This window comes from Gymnoscopelus microlampas, assembly GCF_963454915.1.
Source record: "Gymnoscopelus microlampas genome assembly, chromosome: 1".
NCBI classification, from domain to species: domain Eukaryota; kingdom Metazoa; phylum Chordata; class Actinopteri; order Myctophiformes; family Myctophidae; genus Gymnoscopelus; species Gymnoscopelus microlampas.
This window is the reverse complement of record NC_139962.1, coordinates 39,493,506-39,509,319: the sequence shown is the minus strand read 5'-3', so window position 1 is coordinate 39,509,319 and position 15,814 is coordinate 39,493,506. Positions and strand designations below refer to the sequence as shown.

The following is a 15,814-nucleotide window of genomic DNA, read 5'->3' as shown; positions in this document are numbered from 1 at the left end:
GTACGGCCAAAACCAATAACATATACATGTATATTTTGTATTTTTATTGTTATGTATGTTTATGACAAAATAAATTGTTGCAAGATTGGTATGGTTACGACAAAAGAAATTAAAAAAACTGTTAAAGATAAAGCGGCCAAAACATCATTAACTTGAATAGAGTGTTAGTTTTTCTGCAGCCAGCCGGAGGGGAAATAGCGACATCTGCTGGCTGGGCATTAATGAGAACTGCAGGGGAAACGGCTCTACCTTGTTGGCCTCATTTTAAAAACCGGATGCTTGCCGCCTGGTCCAAACGTTATTGGCTCGTTAAACAGTTATGTTTGTGTTGAGACTGAGTGTTCAGTGCATTCCTCTTTTACTGTGGCCAGCATTTCACTATAATAGGTTGTGCATCCTGCCTCCTCCTTAATAAATTGCTCTCATATGGCACTTGTTGGGGTATTCATTTATGTTGACACTAACAAACTAACAAAGCAGGAAGATAACATTCGACTAGTTGACTAAACTTGAAAATTGTCTTTACTAATCCACTGTTGGAAAAAAGGAAAAGCCCATCCCTAATCCTGATATCTTTCAACCATATAACGCAGCACCTAGTGTGATATGATCTTTGTCTAAATATTTGAAAAATGCCTTGAGCTTGAAGCTCATTGTTTGTTTGCTTCATGGCCGGCTATTTTAGAATAGGTGAAATTACATTGGATATTATTAATCAAATTATGACCATTTTTGTTTCCATATATCCACCCCCACTGTCACCAGGCTTAATTAACTTCTCAGGGTGTCAGAAACACATTTACACCTGCCTCTATTCAGGTCTGTGATTAGTGGTCACATAATGAGCCCTGTCATTAGAGAAACACAGAGTAATCCTGCTTTGATGAGGAACAATATTTAAGAGGTGTAATGATGAGCCAGAGGTGAAGCAGTATAAACTGTTGACAGATAACGCTTGTTTGAGACCGCTAGACTCCCAGTCAAGGACAAAAATGTATTTCATTCAGTGTTCAGAGTCATTTTTGTCTCCTTTGTCTACATTCATGCCACCATTATGAAATCAATGACCCACTGCAGTTTGACAGTTCACTTAGAATCACCCCAGATAGTAGGTATTTTGGCACATGACACAGCCACATGCTTTTATGGAATGTTACACATTGTATAGATTAGCAGCCCAATTGACCATTACACATCATTTAAATCACTACAGTTGATCTGGAACATCACTGAAAATGTACAAACTGTTTTTACACGGAGTTCAGAGCAGTCTTATATCATCTGTGTTAATCATAATAAATAACTGGACTGACTTTGAGTGAAGTCAATTATCACACTTTTCTTTTGTCGTGCAGTTTCCCCCTTTCTGTTTGAACTCTGTTCTCTTGAATCTCCAGCCCCCTGGAATGTGTACGTTATTTTCTTTGCCGCTTTCTTTCAGCCACCTAATTTGTATATGTATAGCCTGACTCCCACTTTGGTCTATCTGCTGTTTTTGTGAGCGTATGCGTGTGAATTTGTACCCCTCTCTAGCCCTCTTTTACTCCCACTTTGCCTTATCTGCTGTTTGTGTGTGAATGTGTGCGTGTGAAAGTTGGTTCCATTCCAGGAGCCTATCAGTAAGTAGTACTCAGCCGTGAGGAACCCTGTTCCACTACCCCATAGTCGCTCTGCAGCAGCCTACTGTATAATGCTGCGTTTACACGGCATAAGCGTCACGCTTGCTCCACTGAGTGCTTCACTCTTGTCGCAGATGCGCTTAGTGGGTGTGTCGCACTAGTGATGGATTTGACTGCTGTATGGAAAGTAGTGCATTTTGATTATAAAGTTCTTATCTTGTGGTTGTCACTGCAGTGTAAAAGTAATCCCAAATGAGCAGCTACGTGGTCTATTTTGTGACAAAAATGTATAGATTGTGTACAATCAGACGCAGAGCCAATCTGTTTCTTTTGGCTGCATGTCAAGCACTGCTGCTGGGACCTCCGTCTGGTGTGCTGGATCACAGCACCCCCATGGCAATATATTAATAGGTCTGCATTTAAGATGATACTATCATGATCCATCTACAGTATGAATAAACCAAACCATGGATTTTTGCTTAACTATATTGTGGATTTTGTGGCGAGCACACACCACTCCAGAGGGTTCAAGGCAGCAGCTGTCCCCAGCAGCAGAGCTTGACGGGCAGCTACTGTAAGAAAAGCAGACGGGCTCAATGTCCGTTTACTACAGCTTAATTGAACACAATCTATACATTTTATTCACAAAATGGACTACGTTTGCTCTATGTTGATTCATTTCTTACCTACAGTACAACTTCTAAATTAAAACTTTGTTAATGATATTGGTGAATGCATCTGTCTGGTTAAACTGTCCATCTGAAGCGGTGTTGCGTTTCACTCAATGCGGACACGGCTGTTATGAGGCAATTGGCTGTTTCTCTTTCTAAGTATGCTTCTAATTTGCATAATGCAGAACTGTAATTTTGTACACCTCTTCACGCTTCCCCCCGCCTGCACCGCACCGCTGCCAATAACAAGAACCTTTGCATGGCATTCCACCTGCTCCATAGAAAATTAATGGGAAACTAAACAAAAAAGAACGTGCCACTTAGTACATGTGTAAATGCACCGTAAGAAGCAATAATGGCTTCAGTCACTTCAGTATTCCACTTCCAGAGTTGAAACTATCTTTGGCTATTGGGAGACCCTGGTTAGAGGCATGTCCACTGTTCTCAGTTACACCTAAATGTCCCCACCCAGTCCAAGTGGATCATAAAGCAATGCATATCAGTGTTTGTACTTTTGAGGTGATTTGGGGTACCTGCTTGAACACATGCACATGAAGGCATGATCTGCAGGGATTCCGCCAGACCAGTTTAGTCATGGTGTGCCGCTGAGACTGAATTTAATTGGTCAGTGCCGAGACTAAACATGAGAAAAATATAGGGTACCACACATGCATACAGTAATGTAGTTATGTTTTCTATTATGTATGTGACACCAACCCATCACATGCACTGGGGCTGAATAATCATTATAATATCGTTATCTACATGAACATGCAAGATATTAGCGTCACAATATGGAACGATAGTTACACTCCCCCACTCGCCCTGTATGTATAGCTAAAGCCAATCACAAACATCACTTTGCGCTCCGACTGTTTAATAGCTTGTTTCAATTTCAGCTCATTCAAGCCCTCTTTCCATGAGTGTTACGTAGAAGAAACTTTGACTATTTACTTAGTTTATAGTCATAGTTTAACGGGACTTGTCGCCTGCAGGAAACACGTAACTACCCCATTGTTCAGCCCTCCAAAACCGAGTACCCCAGTCTTCATCTCAAAACCTGTGTATTGAAGAGCATTCTCTGAGGCAGCAGTACAGCTACCAATCTACCTGCCTGCGCTCCACAGTGAAGATTGGAGCTGCTCTGGCCACACAGAATGATCTCTGCACACACCCATCACTGCCTTTTTCCCCACCCCTGAATAAGTGAAGGAGCACTCCACTGGCACAAAATAATTGGAGGAGAGGAGCAGGTTGGCAGAGAATTCTTTCTGTTTTGTATTTTAGAGAAGGCTGCATCTGTGTGCAGACAGATGAGTCTGTCAGACATGAGAGGTGGAGTAATAATGGCCAAAAGGAGGCAAGCTGAGCTGAGTCACAATGATGCTGTAGCGTCATTTGTCTGTCCTAGCCTCATGCTATCATTGATTACATGGGGTTGGGGTTTGGGGGTGTTTTTCATGATGAAAGATCAACAGGGGACGACATTGCTGTTAAATCTTTCGCTCCCTCACTCATTATCCCCATAGAGTTATATCAAATCTAGAGGACGGATGCCCCCGCTCCCATCTTATCATTTCAGTGAAAGTTGCTCACCCAGCGCATGCTCCTCCAGAAGTCATTTCTAATTTCGTTCCAAATACAGAACTTTGTAGAACTTGACCACTAGCTAATGAAAATATTTTCGTTTTTCATAGCACGCAGCTTCCTGGACACGAGTGGCGACAAAGTTAAGCTGAACACTTAATAATTATAATTTTCTCATCATCTTTCCCGTTCCACGATGCCTCAGGAAACATAAAAGAAATGTATCCTTAATATCCGGCAACATGCTCGCCTTTCAGTCTGACAGTTTGTGTTACATTTTAATTTAACACCGACCACAGAAGCAGATCGTTGACTGGAATGAAGTTGAAGCCAGAGGCAGGAGAAGGAAAGCGGACAGTCTGACATGGTTTGGAGATGATTGATGGACACACGGGTGGCAACGAGGAGAATAGACATCATATAGGCTTTTGAGGGGAGGTATGCCATGCTGTGCTCCCGTTTTTAAAGTGAGGGAAGGCAGTTGAGGACATTTTGCCTTGCATTTTCCATGCAGGCTATGCTAGCTTGCGTAAAACGATTCTCTCTTATACAGAATCGCATTTAAACCGTTTCGGCCAGGGGCTGTTGATGGCACTATCAGTATCAGACCGTTTATGTTAGCCATTAGCTCCCGTTTTGCACGCTGTAAAACTGTCACGGAAAAACTCAAAACGGCACGCAAGGCCGTTGGCGTTCACCGCGGCAATGTGCTCACTTGGTTGGCGGCTTCTCAAGCCTCGAGGCATGTTTTTTTTGTTTTTTTTTATACAGTATACGTATGTATTTTATTCATTTATTTTCATTTTGATTTAGCATTTACTTAGGTTATCGCAATCTACCTCACCACATACCATTTTGTGTGTGCACGGAAGGTGCAATGTGAAAGGAAACGGATAACCGAGCTGTGAATATTGAAGGTCTCTGAACTGAATGCATAATAGATAGAATGCAGAATAGATGCACTTGCTAATTTCTTGATAAAATCAGAAGAAAAGAAAATGTATTCTAGAGCTGTAACCTTGGCCTCAATGACCGATACCAATAATCAGAATAATGTATTCTGGCCAAAATACGCCATATACTGTAGCATTTTTTGCACTCAAAATGTGTTTCAAAATAGTGGAAATAGCCGATCTACAAGCTCACAATGCGTCACGATGCAACGCGCTGTGAGCTTGCAAATATGCTATTTCCACTATTTCTGAAAATGTTTCAAAATGTATGAACCTGTCTCAACATGCATACGATTATGCAAAATAATTGCGATTATCTCAAATAATTGTGATTGGGCAATTACGTAATAATTGTGATATCCTGCAATTTCAGTATTCTGATGAGGCTACCAGGTTTAAAGATTAGGACTAGTACAAGGTACAGTACATGGTGTATTCTATTGATACTGACAAAGATGTTTTTTTTGTTTATTCACCTGTTCTCTGCTACCTGTGGCGCATATCTTATATATAGAACTCTACGATGCCCTGGCGCCCTGATGCTTGAGTACTCATTTACTCTTATGACCAACGGGGCCTCAAAGATGGGACTTCAGATATTGCAAGGTATCAGGTTAACCAGTCATAATACAAAAAAATGATACTCAATGGCACCAAATCAGGTGCATCCAAACATATCTGCACATGCAGAGAGCAGACCACGCGCGGCTGGGTCCCGTCTGGGCACGTTTCAATTGAATTAGTGACATGTTGCAAAATGAATTCAACATGGACATGGTACTTTGAAAATGTCGGGCCCTAGGGCACGTGCTCTGCATGCCCGGTCCTTCATCAGGCCCTGGCTGTAAAGGCTCACTGATGGATCTTGAATCATCACAAGAATGTGGGAAGGCATGTGTATGCGCTTGATTACATTTCGGGGCGTTCATTTGCTGTTGCATCCATGTGGAACCCTGAAAACCCGAGTGCCCCAGTGATAACTACAATGATCGTCGATGTGGAGAAAGGATTGAGGAGGGAAATAGCTGCCAGGCCACCAGATTTGGAGCTTTGACAGATCCTGTCAGACAGACTCTAAACTGTGCACAATCCAAGACACTTAAGCAGTCTGTGAGTAGCCTCGCGTGGCCAGACAATATCACACGACACACTGCATGGATATTAGTCTGGTCCCTCTCAGCGATAGATTTTTTTCCAAGGGGCGGGTACAAAAAGATCCAAACGGACTCTATTGGTTAGACCTAAAACCAATCAGAGCAGTGCTTCCTGCTACGTCACACACAAGCGCCGGTGCTGAAATAGACAACGAAAGCTAGCTCCACTCGTATTTAGTCTGGTAACCAGATCAAACTATTCTTAACACATCATACTTTCCAACAAAAGCTTTAAGGGCAATTGTTTGTTTGTCTGTTAGAAAAGAAATATTTTCTAACGCGTTTACTACCGATGCTATGGCGGCGTCCATCTTTGTTGTGAAAAACTGAAAATGAGTCTCCTGCATTGTACGTCATTGCTCCAAATAAGGTGATAAGCCCGCCCACATTTGGATACTGGGCCCCGATTGGTCCCTCACAACTTCGGAGGGAGAGAAATTAAATCTCTATTGAGGGGGGCCAGACCTAATCTGCCGAGGGCTAAAGTGCAATGCAATTTTGCAATGGCAGATTCGTCTGGAACCAGGCTAGTCTGTGAGCACAAGAGTCCAAGCCAGCCAGCTCCATTACTTGCCCTGCCAAGACACTTCTGCCAGCATAAGCCACTGGGTCATATTGGGCATGTGTACTAACACTTACATACTGTAATATCTCAGAATGCCTCAATAGTTCGGCACTGGCAGGATGATATTCGATATTTAATAAAGCCTGGTGGGTAACCCGGGTATGAATGGGTTAAAGTCTAATGAGAATGTCTTGTCTTCATCCAATTCGATCCCGGGCTCCCCCAGAGTTGGTGTCGAAGTGTCCTTGAGCAAGAAGCTAACCCTTAATTGCTCCCGATGAGCAGGTTGGTGCCTTGCATTGTTTCCTCTGCCATGTGTGTGTGAATGGGTGAATGTAATGCACTTTGGATAAAAGCGCTATATAAATGCACCATTTACCATTTATAGATGTGGAGGCTGCAGGGGGAGGGCGAGCAATACTGCAGGAGAAAGCGAGAATAGAGTGTGTGTGTGTGTGTGTGTGTTGTGCGCCATATTAGTACTAGAGGATAAATATGCAAATGTATGAGGAGGATAAGGTGACAGTGTGGTCAGTGGACTGAGCTAGCCATCTGGTCCTGATGAGCTTTTCTAGAGGAAGAATATTATCCTTCCTAGCGCCCGCTTCCATCTCTGTCACCCCTTGACTTTGCTTAGCTTAGATTTCCACTTTGTGTGTGTGTCTGCATTTTTGGTTGAGCTGTGAACCATTTGAAATACACTATCATCAAATCACATGAATGGTAAAGGGCCTGAAATTCATTTTTCAAAATGGGGAGTGGGGGGGGGGATTCCCCTCCAATTCCCATTATCTTTCGCAAAGGGGGGATTTTTACACTTTGGGGGGATACTACATACTTAGGCTATTGTCCGTTTCAAATTACTTTTTGTCGCTCAGCTCCAATTTAAGGGGGAGGTGTGTGAGAAGGAATGGGATGAGCGATGGACAAAAACTGTAGTAGCCTACAGTTTATTGATTTTAAAGATCAGTAGACTTGAGTAGGTTAAGTTTGAGGTCTACTGTATGCATTTATGTGCCTACATTACGTGTCTTCTACTGTACATTGTATGCTCTAGTTGGAAATCCAAAACCATTTACGATTTATTTCACATTCATCCATTCCATACACACACCGATAAAGTAAACCATGCAAGGCACCAACCTGCTCATCGGCTCCAGTTAAAGGACGACTTCACCGATTTTCAACCTATCTTCATATAATTGGTCCTCACTAATACTCATGATAAAATGGTACCATTTTGTGTCTCATAGGAGGGCTGTGGACAGTCCAGAAACCCGTCTACCAGTGACATCATCGTTAGGCATGATTTTTTTTTTCCAACAAGATTTCACATTTTTTATTTAGATTTTTATTAACACGAGAACAATGGCTTCTTTTATTGCATTGCAACTTTCCAGGAATAGAAAGCCTGCAGTTTCTATTAGCTTGGATTCCCCATTGATGATGTCACTGGTAGACGGGACTCTGAACTGTCCACAGCCCTCCCCTGAGACACAGACAGAGTAGAAAAAAATGGCACCGTTTTTTCATGAGTATTAGTGAGGACCAATGATATGAAGATAGGTTGAAAAGTCTCTTGCTCTAGGACACGCATAGGAGGAGCCGGGAAAGAACCGAAATGTTTTAACTCAAATCTTTGCTTCTGGGGGGTCCCTGGAACAACAAATTTATGAGATGGGGGTCCAATACATATCATTTTGGAGGTCCTTGACATGAAAAAGTTTGAGAACCACTGATTATATCAACATAACTTTTTTCACTTTTAGGATTTAGAAAACATTTGTAGAATCCCCCAGAAGCAAAGATTTTGATTTGCACCAAATTTCCACGATAAATAAAAAGCAGATATACAAGCAAATAGCGCGGCACTGCGCTATGAGCTTGTATATCTGCTATTTTAGAATAGCCAAAGAAATCTTAAAATGACGTTCCTGGAATGGATTAAGCTGTCATTATGCCTCAGTGCTGGGCTATGACATCCCTTTGTTTTGTATCCTCTCTGAAGTGTCAATTGAGATGACAGATGGTAGGGAACATGCTGTGGTCTCTTTGGAGCTAACGCTGTGACAGAACCAGAGCATCATAGCTGCCCCATAGAAAGCAGGTGTGACACAGAGGCCATTCAAAGGACTCATAAAAAACATCACAGTCATGTTCAAGATGAATACTGTCAGATTTTTATCTACGCCAGGCTGGCAGGCCGATAGGCATGCACACTCCCAATTGGCAAAGGAAGACACTCCACCCCAAACTTTTGTTTTTAAATGCCACAAATCATGAACACAGCGTCCGATCAACTGCAAATTTGATTCACACTTTGAGGGGCATCTAAACAATGCAGAGCCAAAAGTGATTTCACTTACAAATGTCATTGTTGCAGAAACATTTTCTTTCACCAAATGAAGTACACCGTTGGCTTGTAATTTGCTTGAAAAATGTGTAGGAGGGGGCCGTTTCTTACCAAAAAACGCCATATATCATGTACGCAACATCCAGTCAACCCCAAATTGGAATTGCATGTCGAGGGGCCTTTATAGAACACGCCTCCACAAGCACTAAATCTTCCTATAGGGTTTGCCACATATGCGTCCAGACAGCTGCAACCCACGAGTTACACAGCCCTAGCGAAAATATAGTCTCTGCGGAGTACCCTTTTCTATTTCTTTTTGTGTGCTTTTATTCAGACAGAACAGTGCAGAGAGGAAAGACATGCAACACAGGTCTGCAGTTGGTATTGAACAGGGTGTGCAGTGATTGTGTGGGTGCACTATCCAGTCATCTACCTGTACAGTAGCCGACCAATCTAGACACTGTGCCACTGTCGCAAAATTGCTTGCTCAGGGTGGGACTGTCGGGTCTCTGCTCTACATGTAAAGTGTCTTGAGACAACTTGTTGTCATGTGACACTTTAATAAAATTAAATTGAATTGAAGCAGACTGATGAGTTGATAAAGTTTTATTCATAACGTTTAAACAAAAAAAACAATGGCATAAAATAATCAATCATCACAAATAAACATGTCATTTTAGCAAAAAGCAAACATTCATATCAAATCCCACATCTTATCATGAATAAGTTGCATGTTTTCCCATACATAGGCCTTCATTACCAATACAATTAGACTGCTGGTTTATGTATTAGATACATGAACCACCTTGTTATCAAAATGCAATATGAAAAAGATGAACCATAACAATAAACCTCAGACAATAAAATCCAAGTCCAACAATAAGATCAGAATCAAATGACCATCAACAGTAGTGCAAGTTTGACAAACATTAAAATCACATTCACCTTGTTCCCCTTCCAGCTAGGCGCTAAAGTTTGATAGTGGCATGTCCGTGATGTCCCGTCAGTTCTAAGTCTCGTTCATATTTGTCCATTTGATGTTTGTCCGTTCCTTTCCTTTGTCCGTCTTTTCAGTATCAAACAAACATTTTCCTTCCACCGTACGCTGGTCCCATAGTGAGGCAGTGTTTGCTCCTGTATTCTCTTTGTGGCTGTGTTCCTGACGTTTGGGCAGGAGTATCTTCAAAATAAGTCTCAGAGACCTGACGTTTGAGCCAGAGACCCTTCAAAAATAAAAGTCTACGGGGACAACACACTGTACTGCACTGCTCCTCTCAATTCCACTTGTGTGTACCGACTGTACCGGCTTGTCGTTATGTGTGTGTGCTCATAATTTTGGAAAGATGACGTGGATGTATTTTATTCCATCTGGAAAGTAATTAGCTGACAATGATTTCCCAGCGCTAATCTTCCACCTAACCTCTATCTGAATGGCAGGGCACCGTTGGGGCTCAGCAGCTATACTAGTTATGGGCTGGGGCGATTAGCAAGGAATTAGTATGCATGACAAGGGCTGCAGGGGGTTTGCATAGAGTGCTAGGTTCTCTCCACTGAGGCATCAAGAAAGAGCTCATCATCATTTAGCCCATTTAAAGTCACTGCTGTACTGTGTGTGTGTGTGTGTGTGTGTGTGTGTGTGTGTGTGTGTGTGTGTGTGTGTGTGTGTGTGTGTGTGTGTGTGTGCATGCATTTGGTCTCCACACCAACAAATCGTCCTTCCTCTCTGGCCTCCCATTGTTTACGCTGAGACACTTTCTATGTTGAATGGAGGTGCTGTTGCATTCCCATCCAGTCCCAGTGTAGAGCCTGATGCAGGCTGTTTGACAGTGATGATGAGGCGTGCTTTATGGCTAATGGCTTTCTGACCTGCTGTGTAAAGCAGTCGCTCCTTCACCCGTACACCCCACTGTGGCCTTCGAAAGACAACACATCCCCCAAAGGGAAAACTCATTTGTCTCGATATGGTATGGATACATTCATTTATGGGCACAGGAAACTGCTCTCTCTCCCCTCTTGAGAAGTCCCTTGAATAAACGGACTGAAAGTCTGTCTTTCCTTTACATTCTCTTATCTTTTCAGTCTCTGGCCAAATGCAGCTCTCATCAAAATCAAGCCTTGCATATACTTTCCCGATGCAATGTTAGACTTCACTTCCTTGTAGGGCTGTACTGAATGTCTCCCCCCCCCTCCCCATTCTTCCATTGAGATTTTCAAATGAAGCTTTGAAAGCCTGTCTTCATATTTTATCATCATCATAAAATGTGTGCAAAGTACAGGCATGTTATCTATTATCACTTCATTGAATAGCACAGAATGTTAGCATGATAATGTTAAAAGCACATGCTGAGGGATCTCTGCTTTATATTTGATCATCTTCTTTGGCTATTATATAAAGTCAAGTTTATTTGTCCCAAACGCAGTGATTTGTGTTACAGCAGTTTAAAAACATTAAAATAACATAAAATAAAACACAACAAATATACACAAGATAGACAGATACAGATATTCATGGTTTTTCAGTTCTTGAAAACCGCTGGTCTGACCGAATTTCCATTTGCCACTGCACACCCCCGGGTTATCTGTGACACACACGGCAAGTTTGTGGTCGGATGGTGCCCGAGTTATGCCTCTGGGACAGTCGCATATAATGATTCATGAATTATTAACAATGACTCCTGTAAGTCATTTTGTTCTAATACCCTTGTTCTGTCTCTCTCTTCCCCCCCTTCAGCATCGACAAGGTGTCCAAGGTGGCGTCCCCGGTGCTGGTGATCCACGGCACAGAGGACGAGGTGATCGACTTCTCCCATGGCCTGGCCATGTATGAGCGGTGTCCGCGTGCCGTGGAGCCCCTGTGGGTGGAGGGAGCAGGCCACAACGACATTGAGCTGTACGCCCAGTACCTGGAGAGACTCAAGCAGTTCATCTCCTTTGAGCTGCCCACCTCCTGAGGGGCGGGGGTCTGCCGCTGACCTCCCTAACATGGGGGGGGGCTGCATCTCAATACGCTCCAGAAACAACCCCCCACCCCTTCCTTCTGTTAACACCCCGCCACCACTCTTATCACCTGGAGGTCACGAGCACACTACACTCCTCCTCCTCCTGACCCAGGATCTGTTTCATGTAGGGTTATAAGGGAGACCAAGAAAGGAGTGGAGGATATTTTGTTGCTATTGGTCATTGAGATGTAGCCCAGGGTCAGGTCAGGCCAGGCTGGGGTCTGAGAAGCAGCCCCACGGACCACTTGGGGGTCCCCAGTTTGGGGAGGAGCCAGGGCCCCGCCAGTGGTTTTTGCACTTGCTCCCTGAAACTGGATTCAGCTCCTCCACCCATGCTCCTTCTAAGCCTCTCTCGTTTCTCCTCTTCTATCTATCCTCTCTCTCGCTCTCTCTCTCTCTCTCAGTGGCAGTGTGAAGCATTCCCACTCTCATTAGGCCACACCTACTCTGACTGTTCTGTCTTCTCTTTATCTCACGCTCCATCGCTTATTTCTTTCATCTTCAGAGGCTGGTGATTGATTGAAAATGTTTCGTTATTTTATTATCATTTTTTTGTATTCTTTTATACCAGGTGAAGAATGATTGAATTTTGCACCTCTGATACACTATTGAAGTTCTTGTTTTGTTTTCTGTATTTTTAAGTTCACATTCAGGGTTGAAAACGATTGCACTTTTAATGTGCAGGTATTTTCAGGTAATCATTTTCCATGTTCTGAAATGTGTATGTTGGACTTAATTTGTTGTAATTTTTGGCATTCCATGTTTTTCTTTGAAGGTAGAAAAACAAAGTGTGTGTGTGTGTGTGTGTGTGTGTGTGTGTGTGTGTGAGAGAGAAATCTCCATTACCTGGAATGCATCTGGCCTGTGTAGCAGTGCTATTGCAAACGGGAGGTCCTGTGGTAATAACACTTGACGGCTGTATCAAGCAGAAACACTTGACTCTGTACTGTAAACTAAATCCAGGCAGCATGGTGCTGAGTTTTATCTGTAGTTCTAAAGAAAATGTGTTTGCATTGTGTTAGGTGTTCCCTCGCTGATCCGCGAACACCGCATCGTTAATGTGACCTTGCGTGCTATTGTCGTTGCGTTTGGGTGTGTACATACTTATCAGTCATTTCACACTACAAACAAAGCCTTATGTCTGAACATTTCACCCCAAACATTCCTGTTGACTACATGTGGGGTCCATCGTGGTCTTCAGGGGACCCGCTAACTGCTGCTATTTGTTAAAGGAATTGGTCAGTCAATCAATCACTGTGAACAAACGGACAGTTGGGGCGGAGGGAGCAATGCTGAAACAATAGCGAGGTACTGTTTAATGAAATAATTCATTTTGATCACTCCACCTTTCTGTTTGTGGAGGGGAGCTTGTGAAGGACTCACTATTTTCCACCATACTGAAGGATCTGTTAGAATTAGGTTCCTCCTGTCCCAGTCCTCAAGTCCACCGACCTCAGAACCACGGAAGACGGGGCACAGGTTGCTTTGGAATTTAACGCATGTAATTCACTCCTCATTGTGGTGGACATTTATCGACTGTTCAGAAATCCTGTCGTCATCGCCTGTTGCTAATGAAATGTGTGTGAGGTGCGTCGTATTGAAGAAAACGCTACCACCATTTTCAAAGAAGGAGATTTGTATTGGAAGGATATTTACTTGTGCTAAACGTTCGATCGGTCTATGTATTGCTGTGAGGTGATGCCCGTTTTGAGGTGTATCCATTGTTTTGTTTTTCCTTCTCTTCTGTCCTTTTTTTTTCAAAGCAAGGATCTACTGTTCTGTAATCCTGGCTAATTGTTGGGCCAACCTTTTGGAAGACAAGCCCTCCAGTCTTATCTCTCGCTCTCTTTAATGTATTTGACTCTAGTTCCTGTTTTTTAAAGGAAATGGAAGAAAAAAAACATCCCTGCTTTAGTCGTACTCATTGTTTTGATACTGACATTTTTACAAGGTTTTCCAGTACAAATGTTGATAGAATTTACACTGTCTTCAATGCTGGTTTGTAAGATAATCATATGTAATGTTATACATCTATATCTGCTCTATACATACAGTATATATGGGCCCTGAAAAATGGGGACACTCTAGACTACTTGATTTTTAACACTGGAATCACAATATGCAAATCAAGCGCAGAAAGAAAAAAAAGCTACTAGGATCAGATTTTGGTATTAGGTGTGTTTAACAGATTGATTAAAAGCCTTAAATGTACCATAAAACAGATTCATGTTATTCACATGGGTCCTTGTTGCTACAAGGCGACAGTGATGGATGTTTTAAATGCTCATACCAGAATAAAGAATGCATGGAAGTATCTGTCTCATGATAATTGTCTTTTCTCAGTAAATAAGAATGGCGCCTACTAATAGGTTATCTTCTATTTTCACTATTTATGAATTTGACATTTTTGGAAACTAGAGGTACGGGCCGCTACGCGGCACACACCTACGTCGCACTGCCGATCCGACTAATACGCCCCACGTCTCTGTATCTGTCAGTCCTTGTCCCTTTTATGCACATATATGGAGATTGCTGATGTCATCAGTATAATGTGCATATATGGACATGCCCCCTTTTGTGCCCATACTGTATATGGAGTTGACTGGTCCTCCCTTAAGCCAATTTGAATATAAGACTTTTAGCCTATAATGACATAACCCAAAATAGGGATTGATTATTAAATTATCTTATTTTTTTAAATAGAAACTTGGGAAATTTTAAGACAATTTTTTTTACACACTCATTGTTGGAAGTTGTAGATACGGTTTTGCAATTTTTAAGAGTTTATTATAATTCGTTGCTGTCCGGCAGAAACCAGCTAACTCCATTTTTTCGCTTTTTCATTTTTTTCCCCATAAATCAGTGCTATTGAACACCCTTTATGTCTGTGTTGATTTAAAAAATCACACCCAGTGTGAAGTGAGCGGTGATATTATTTGAGTTAATAATTTCATCATGCGTCTCGCTAGCCAATCACAGTACGTCCTGCGAAGTGACGTACTTACATTTTTGAGCGGTGTAGCCGCTCCTATAAGTGGGTTTGGGACCCATCCGTGGTGAAAGTTTTTCTTTCAGTCGTGAAAATTTTACTTTCGCTGTACTGTGATTGGCTGATTGGTATTCAGACCCTTTGCTCAGTACTGTGATTGGCTAGCGAGACGCATGATGAAATTATGAACTCATAAATATCACCACTTACTTAAAAAAAAAATACTTTAAAAAAAAAATACTTTTTTTTTAAGTGAGCTTCCATCACTGTGATGACCACTGTTGTTTTTAAATAGCACCGCTCACTTCACACTGGGTGTGATTTTTTACATTATTAATTTCATCATGCGTCTCGCTAGCCAATCACAGCGTGTCTGCGAAGTTTGAAGTTAATTTCATCATGTGTCTCGCTAGCCAATCACAGCACGTCCTGCAAAGCTTAGCCTATGGCCGTGTTTTCCACAGCATGGCGTCACAGCGAAAGACAAATTTTCACCACGGATGGGTCCTAAACCCTCTTATAGGAGCGGTTGCACCGCTCAAAAATATTGAACCAATGAAAAGTATTAAAAAGCGCTTCTGACAAAACCAACTCCATTGGATCCTCAAACTTTCTGCTAAACCAGCTAACTCCACCAAAGGGGGTGGAGTTTGTGTTGGTTTTGCAGTAAGTTTGAGGATCCAATTGATAAGCTCTTCTTATCAATGATGAACAAAACCTCCTAACTCCACTTTTTGTTTTGTTTTTGTCATTTCCTGAAAAATGAACATTTTGGAGTTAGCTGGTTTCTGCCGGACAGCAGAGATATACAAAATCCGTACACTCTGAGAAGAAAGGTTTATACATTTTGAGTGCATAGAATTGTACAGACTAGGTTGAAAATATTTTTCCCTATTTTAATGCTCTAGTATACGCTGCACCACA

At 42.2% G+C, this 15,814-nt stretch overlaps 1 protein-coding gene across 1 annotated transcript in view; it reads left to right on the top strand.

The window, feature by feature from the left end:
• Window positions 1-14,198, top strand: part of abhd17c (abhydrolase domain containing 17C, depalmitoylase) — a 39,970-nt gene extending 25,772 nt beyond the window's left edge. Inside the window, exon 3 of the mRNA XM_084063968.1 lies at window positions 11,634-14,198. Within this exon, the coding sequence (XP_083920094.1) occupies window positions 11,634-11,853 (220 nt within the window). The 3' untranslated portion in view covers window positions 11,854-14,198. The remainder of the gene's footprint in view (window positions 1-11,633) is intronic.
• The last annotated feature ends 1,616 nt before the right edge of the window (window positions 14,199-15,814 follow it).